Source organism: Lathyrus oleraceus, chromosome 5, assembly GCF_024323335.1.
Source record: "Lathyrus oleraceus cultivar Zhongwan6 chromosome 5, CAAS_Psat_ZW6_1.0, whole genome shotgun sequence".
NCBI classification, from domain to species: domain Eukaryota; kingdom Viridiplantae; phylum Streptophyta; class Magnoliopsida; order Fabales; family Fabaceae; genus Lathyrus; species Lathyrus oleraceus.
In genome coordinates, this window is record NC_066583.1 from 204,269,761 (window position 1) to 204,277,739 (window position 7,979).

General features: G+C 34.2%; 1 protein-coding gene across 1 annotated transcript; it reads left to right on the forward strand.

Moving 5' to 3' along the window:
- Window positions 1-4,645: 4,645 nt before the first annotated feature.
- On the forward strand, window positions 4,646-5,976 carry LOC127082872 (FCS-Like Zinc finger 6). The gene is made up of 2 exons (XM_051023101.1): window positions 4,646-5,341; window positions 5,473-5,976. The coding sequence occupies exons 1-2, from the start codon at window positions 4,896-4,898 to the stop codon at window positions 5,624-5,626; spliced, it is 600 nt and encodes a 199-aa protein (XP_050879058.1). The 5' UTR covers window positions 4,646-4,895; the 3' UTR covers window positions 5,627-5,976.
- Window positions 5,977-7,979: the final 2,003 nt, after the last annotated feature.

Sequence of the window (7,979 nt, forward strand, 5' to 3'; positions counted from 1 at the left end):
ATTCATGCAAATGTGACCAAAGTTCCCATTGACAACATTTCCTTTCATTCTATGGAAAATGTTGAAAAATGGAAATATGTGTACCATAGAAGACTGGCTTTGGAAAGAGCGCTTGATAAGGATGCTCTTTAATGCAAGGAAGTGGTGGATCTTATTGAGGATGTTGTTTTGATGAAGAGTGTTGCTGGTTTTGGTAACTGTTATGTGATGCTGGTGAAGGAATTCATTTTGAACATTTGTAAGGATTGTGACAGTAAGATGAGAAAGGAGTACAAGAAGTTTTATGTCAGAGGTAAATGTGTGGAGTTTTCTTCGGAAGTTATCAAAAGGTTTTTGGGTAGGAGAGAGGAGGAGCAAGCTAAGGTGGAAGTGACTGATAATGTTGTTCGAAAGGAGATCCCTTTAAAACAGGTTAAACAATGGCCAAGGAAGGGTAAGATATAAACCAGTAGTTTGGGTGTGAAGTATGTTGTGCTCCATAGGATTGGGGTTGCAAATTGGGTTCCCACCAAACATACGTCTACCATTGCTACAAGTTTGGGAAAATTTATCTACATTGTTGGGACTAAAACTAAGTTTGATTTTGGGTCATATGTGTTTGAGAAAACCATGAAGAATGATCATTCTTTTGCTGTGATGATGCCAATTTCATTCCACTCTATAATTTGTGGTTTAATTCTCAGTTAACACCCTCGTATTTCGGTTAGCTCTGATGTTGCAAGTAAGAGAAATCTCCTTTATCTTTGCATTATAGGTTATTTGCAAGGACATACATTATTGTGACATCTGGTAAGGATGTTGTCAGCTCAACTTCAAGGGAGGAATCATTGTTGAGCTGAAGGATACCTGAAAAGCTTTAGATGATACAATCAAGTCTTGTACTAAGAAGAAAATCAGGCTTGAGAGCCTGAGCAAAGCCTTATATAAGGAGAATGTTAATGGAAACTTGGATGGTGATGAGGAAGAGGGAAATGAGGATGAAGGAAATGCTTTTGCAGGTGGTGAGAAAGATGAGGAAACAAATGGCAGTACTGACATCTGATGTGCCTTGTTTATTTTTTTTGCTTTTGTATCAATTTTCATTTATGGGCTATGCCATGGATATTTGTGCACATTGAGTGCATATGGTTTGTAACCTAAAACTCTGTATGCTCTACTAAAACTGTTTTTTTTTTGTTTCTGCTCCTGGTGAATGCATAGTTGTTTCGTCAAAATTATGGCTAGAAAGAGGGAGTGGTTTTGGTAGATTTTATTATTTGCCTTATTTTCCCTTATGGAAGAGTACTACTTAAGGGGGAGTAGTATTTGTTTTTTATATAATATTTAGGGGGAACATGTTTTTCTTTTCTAGCTTGATGATGCCATAATAATGTAGTGCTAGGTTATGTGCTTGATGTATGGTTGCATGTGGGGTCATACATGATGTCTTGACATCCTGACTGTGAGAATTTATTTTTCTCTGAAGAAGGTTATTTTTTTTAGAGTTTATTTATCTTTGATGTTGTGCTCTGTGGGGCTGGGTTTTATCTTTTTCTGTTGCGTATGCCTATGTACAACTAGTTGGTCCTAAGGAAGGATATAAAACATCACAAAACTTCATGTGAGCCATATTAGAGAGAATGGTGGCCAAGAAGTAGTGAGGCTTGAACTTCTTCAAGCTCACTGGGTAAACTTGGAAAATCTTATCATCATTCTGACGAAGGGATTCTAACCCATGGACATACCCTTTCCTTGAAGAAGGATTCACATAAAATATGTGAAATAATAGATATTTTTAACATTTGCTCCTAGTATTCGTACCAATATTGAAATACCCTCAAAGTCGGTCCAAGAAAGTCAGAAGCCTAGATTTTTGAAATTATAAGTGTAAAAGGGAATAGAACATCCGTCACACTTGTTGCATATCCTTTTATCGGTGGGACAGGCGGATATCGACTAGTCAGAGGGCGATCAAACCTCGAAGGTAGCTTCCTCCACAATAGCCTCCCAGATGTAGGAAGAAACCATTCCTATGTATGTAGGGTCCACCCAAGAATAATTACTCGCATCAGTTGGAGCCATCGGTTCTTCGGGACAAATAATTTTCGTTTAAGCATCATGAAATGAATAATTTTGGTGAGAAACAATAGAACATCGATTAGGAGGACTTTTCTCGAGAGACTGGATGGAGAAACTAGTCTCATGATATTCTATCTTCGATAATACAAAACCAAAATTGAATTCCAGGCAAGCAAGGGAAGCAAAACGAGTGGCAACAATGCTCAACAACGAGTCACCCTCATCACCAAAATAATCCAATCCCAACCCAAAGTCACCACTGGGCACATTCGGGACAAGGATACGAGTTCAGAATTTTCCACTCCCATAGACGATGAAGACTTATCACTAGCGACCCTAAAAGAACTATCTATGGGTACATCTCATAGGTTAACTATAATGACTCATAGAGAAAAGATGATAAGATACCTTCATATAGGAGGAAGAGAGAAGAATGACCCACAAATAAAAAAGTAACAAAAAGGTTAAAAACTTTGAATAACAAATGAAGCAAAAGATACATTGATCAGGAACCAAACTCTTAAAAGGAAATCAATCGCAAATTAACGATCTAGATTAGAAGTTGAAGGAATATCTAAGGGTAACAAAGTCATTATTCTGTCAGAAGCATTAATGGATAAAATGTACTCGAGTACCCTAGATAGAAGAACCATGCCCCATCCTAAACACATAGAGCTACACGCTTAGAGGGAATGGTGAAATGCCTCATCAATGGATTTATGAAGTCGTTTTGCAATGATAAATCGGCCATGAGTATTGCACATAATTCTATTCAGCATGATAGGAAAAAAACATATTGAGATTGATCGACATTACATCAAAGAAAATATGGATAGTTTATTGACAACTACAACCTACATTCCTTTTGGATATCATTTGGTAGATGTGTTAACGAAGGTTCATCAAAGCATGTTAGGTTTATTTTTCCTCTCTATCTAAGTAACATTGTTTTCAGCTTTTTAATTATAATTTTCAATGTATCCAAAACTTATTTTACAACATTATCTAATTTCACTTCTTGTACATACAATAAAGCTTCAACATCATAAAGGAAGGGAAAACAATTTTTCCATACATTTGCATTATGAATGGAATATACTTTTAAGGTAGACCTTCAAGAAATATCTCCACTTGATCTTGTTCAGCTATGGTGTCTTTGACAATGAGCACTGAATCGACAAGGACTTTAGCACAAAGAACATACCTTGACACGATGCAGTTTTCCTTCTTCGTGGATTTTAGTTTTGATCAAATTTGACAAACTCGTGCTTTCAACACCACGTATAAATACTTGTAAATAGGATGCCAGATTTTGTATGAGTGATTGCATGTAAGAACCCTAGGTACTGTTGAATCAAAGAATGAGGATAATAGACAGATAAAGAGCGATTGATCTTCAACAATCCAAGTGTCAAACTGAGTTGAGACCAAATTATTTTGTCGATCAAGATTTGTCTTGTAATTGGGAAGGATTCGTGGATTAACTACAAGTTTGTGCATTTTTTATATAATAATCACACTTCTTAACCCGTTGATTCCACATCAAGAAATTGTTGTCTTGTAATTGATTGATAATTTCAGACCAAATGAGTTGCGCTAGGATGAATTTCAGCTGATTGACATGAGAGTCTAATATAATTGAACATGCTACGAGAGATTGATGAGTCAGATTCTACCATTGAAGTTTCTCTTAAAAAAATTCGAAAAGCTTCTATGAAGCTTTCTTGAAGCCAAACTCAATTGCAAAAGTACGAAATAGGATCAAAGACTGATGTCATATTAAAAATCATGTTGATGCACAATGTATAACCCTTAAACTTCAACTCATTTATTGAAGTGAATTATCACTTTCACCTAGTTTGTTACTTGTATAAATAGAGAGAGTTTGTTACATAGTTATTACAAGAGTTCTCAAAATACAAATAATTATATTATGGCTTTAAAATAGAATAATAGATTATATTTTGTGGCCTTTTCTTTATTTCTTCTAATATTAATGAATTTATTATACATGAAACACATTTTCATTAGGAAAATTAAATATCAAACACCAAAAAAAATGTTTTTTTTTATAAAATTGAACAATTATACCTAATAAATATAAATTGAACATTTATACACAATAGTTTTTCACAAATTCATAATAACAAAATAACTATCATGCAATTATGAGATAAAGTTTAACATTAACTAAATTATCAATCAAATTTCACTTTAACTATGACTTAATATCTACGAAACTGAGACACTCTGAATAAAATTTCAACATTGATACAGTGACACTAATAATAATTTAATAAATTAAATAAATTTAATATAAAATACTAAATATTGATGAAGATATTTGACACAAGACACAAATACAATTTTTTTAAAATTTTACTTAGCTTGATATTTCATAACATTTTCTTTTGACAATTTGTTTTTTAATGTCATAAATTTTACTATAGTAATTCATAAATTTTTTAGATTACTCATCGGTCATCATTGGAATTTGGAAGTATACAATTCATTATACATTTGAGAACAATTATTATTAAAAAAGAATAATATAAAAAGGTATGACGTTGGCAAGATGAAGAAGATTCCCGCAAGCAACGGCTGAGATTGTTTGCAAGGGTAAACACGCTTCGTTTATCTTCGACTCCAGTTTCCACCATTCCTTCTCAGTCACACACACTCCCCTCTGTTTTTTGTGTGAACTCATCTCATCTCAACTCCACCCATCCTCTCCTCTCTCTCACCAACTCTCACAGAACAACATGCTGTAGCTATAATTCAACACTTTCTAACAACCAAAACACATAGAATACCGAGGAAGAGTAAGGTAGAAGAAGATGCTACTCGGAAAACGTCCTCGGCCACCGACTATGAGAAGAACAAGAAGCATGAGCGGTGGTATGTCCGTGGACATGCACTCACCTGATAATCAAACCACCACCAACAACATGGAATCCCATCATGAAGAAGAATCAGTGATGTCTCATCATCATAATCCTCTGCAATCGCATCCGCACCATGATGGCGTCAAATTAGATCCACATGCGGTTGTGATGAAGGGAACAGAAACTCACGGTGGATTAGTGGAGAGTACAGTGATGTTCCCTTCACACACAAGCACACCCACAACCTTAACCACCACAAACACTAACAATAATATTAATCATAATAATAATCGTGTGAGTGCGAGCGCACATGGAATATACAGTACTCCTCACTTTCTCCGAATTTGTGGCCTCTGTAACTGTCGTTTGGCACCCACACGAGACATCTACATGTATAGGTATTTTTTTGTTATATATTTTTATAATTCATACAATTTGCCGTTAGCAGTTTTTAATTACTATTTAATTAATTTTGTTTGGAGTTGATGAATTAATTGAAAGTTTGAAACAAAGTTATTAACGATTTCAGGGGAGATACGGCATTTTGCAGTTTGGAGTGCAGGGAGGAGCAAATGAAACAAGACCTGAGAAAAGAAAAGTGGAAAGTGTCTGTTTCCAACAAAGAAGACCACCGTGTAGCACCACCGTGCACGGCCAAAGCTTCCACCGCAGCTTGTACTTGAAGGGTTGCTTTGCTTGCAGAACTGAATAATTATAATAAGGAATTATTATTTCGGTAGAATATTAGTATTAATTAAGATTGAAAAAATGTCACGCTTACCATGCCTAATGTGTGTGTGCACTTGCGACAAATGAAGGACCAGCCTAAATTCGTCTTTTCCCAATCATCATGCTCCTTATGGCGTTTTCATACTCGTCTTTGTAAGTGATTGTTATTAACATAATTCTGCCGCAAACTTTGTAAAGGAGTTGTTGCTGTATTATTATCTATTTGTACTTTACTAATCTGAAATCTAAAATTTATCAGATATATATGTTATCAATCATCATAATATAAGCCATAATTTCTTAATTTTTTTTTTTAAGTTAACTGGTTTGAAGGGAGCTAATAAGTGAGAGTTAATAACTCTACTATAGCCTTCTCATCAAGCATGACTTTTGTTATAGTTTTAGCTTTCTTTGTTCTTCACTTGCATTATGCAAAAGAAAATAAGCTCAATTAATGGACAACCAAGCATCAGGTCGGTATCACATCTAACCTCATTAATGGACAACCAAGCAAAATTTTCAGATCAGGAAAAGGCATACACCAAGCAGACCCCCTCCCCTGTCTCCCTATTTGTTCATTATGCGTGAAAATGTCTTATCTAGTCTGATCAAGTAGGAAATCAGCTCTACTAATATACTTGGTTTAAAAGTGGCTAGACAAGCCCCCCATATATAACCTTCTCTTTTTTATTGACAATGTTCTGTTTACAAGCACAAATCAAACTAAAGTTCATGTTATCCTAAGTGTCTATATATTTATCAAGAAGTCTCGGGACATATGGTTAACTCGAATAAATCTGAGGTATCTTTTAGTCGAAACGTGTGTGAAGAAGATTCAAACATAATCGGGAATAGGACAAGAATAAAGATTTTGATGTCTCAGAACAAGTACCTAGAGCTCCCTATTGTGATTGGAAGATTAAAGAACGATTCATTCTTTGATGATGACAACACCATAATATGAAGTCAATATTAAGTGATGTTCAAGATGTTATCAAGATTAAAATGTTTTGTTATAAAGATCAATATGTAAAAGCTAAACTTAATGATGACAACACCTAATGTCAAGTGGAGTTTCTGACGAACTCTATCAAGCAATCTATGATGATGGTGTCCATCAAATAAGCTTAATGAAGCTTCATCATTTAGAAAAAAAATTAAGTCATAAATGTAGTGTTGAATCAATGATGAATCAAGAAAGAGATCTTGAAACTTCAAAATTATGAAAGAGAGTAAGTGTGAAAACTCGTCTGATCTATATCTGAGTGATCATAGTACTATAAAGATATTAGAGTAATTTTTAAATTACTAAGGCAATTCACACACTCACTTAAAGATGTTTTTTAAACCTCTCTAAAATTTACAAAACACCTTTAAACCTTTTGAGGAATCATCAAAGTGCTTGTGGGATTGACCAAGGATGTTTCTAAACATTAAGGAAGCTTGTATACATTTCCTAATCGATTAGGAACCTTAATCAATAAATTATAGAAAGGAATAAAGTTTCTCAATCAATTAAGACACTAGTCGTTGGAGGATTTTCTTTTTAGAAATAAAATTTTTCGTACTTTGAAGCTCATAATCGATTGACCATACGGCTTAACCTATCATTTCATTTAAAACCCTATGGATCTTTTTATTTTTTGATCCAAATTCTTCTCCTATAAATAGAGGGTTTGTTCTTACTCTCAAATTAAATTAGAAAATATATTTCTACATACTTTTTCACTTTCTAACTCTCTCCATTCATTTCTGTTGATTCTAAGTGTTGGCAGCAATTTTGGTAAAATCTAGAGTGTTCACAAGTTGTTACATGCGTTGTCTTAACATAAGATAACTTGTACCTGCTGGATGTTTAAAATGTGATTATGCGGGATTTTACTGTGATGTCATGACATCTGTATACAGAACATTCAGTCTGAATGTTATGTATTATGTGATTGCCTTTTTAATGCTAATCTGTGTATGATTGATGAGATGATTGAACACGCTATCAATCAGTAATTACAACGAGATTAACTTATTTTCCAAAGAGATCTAATCTACTGTCATGAGAAGATATGAATGGAAAATAGTTTAAGGGTTTTGTGATGTCCAAGCCCAGCCAAATGCTTCTATAAAAAGGACATGGAAAACCTGATTTCATACACAAGAAATAACGAATGAAATATTGAGAGAGAATAAGGGTTTTAGTCTTGTGTGGTCGTATGAATTGTAAGCCATTCAATTCATCCATAGATGATTGAATTGGTCTGATTTTTGAGTTGTAATTTGTCACTCTAAGCTTTTAAGCATGAGTGTGTGTCT

What these genes read in the sequence shown, in the direction of transcription:
- LOC127082872 (XM_051023101.1), top strand. Translation starts at nt 4,896, where the DNA reads ATGCTACTCGGAAAACGTCCTCGGCCACCGACTATGAGAAGAACAAGA. An exon ending in CGAGACATCTACATGTATAG is followed by an intron (nt 5,342 to 5,472) that starts GTATTTTTTTGT and finishes TAACGATTTCAG; the next exon opens with GGGAGATACGGCATTTTGCA.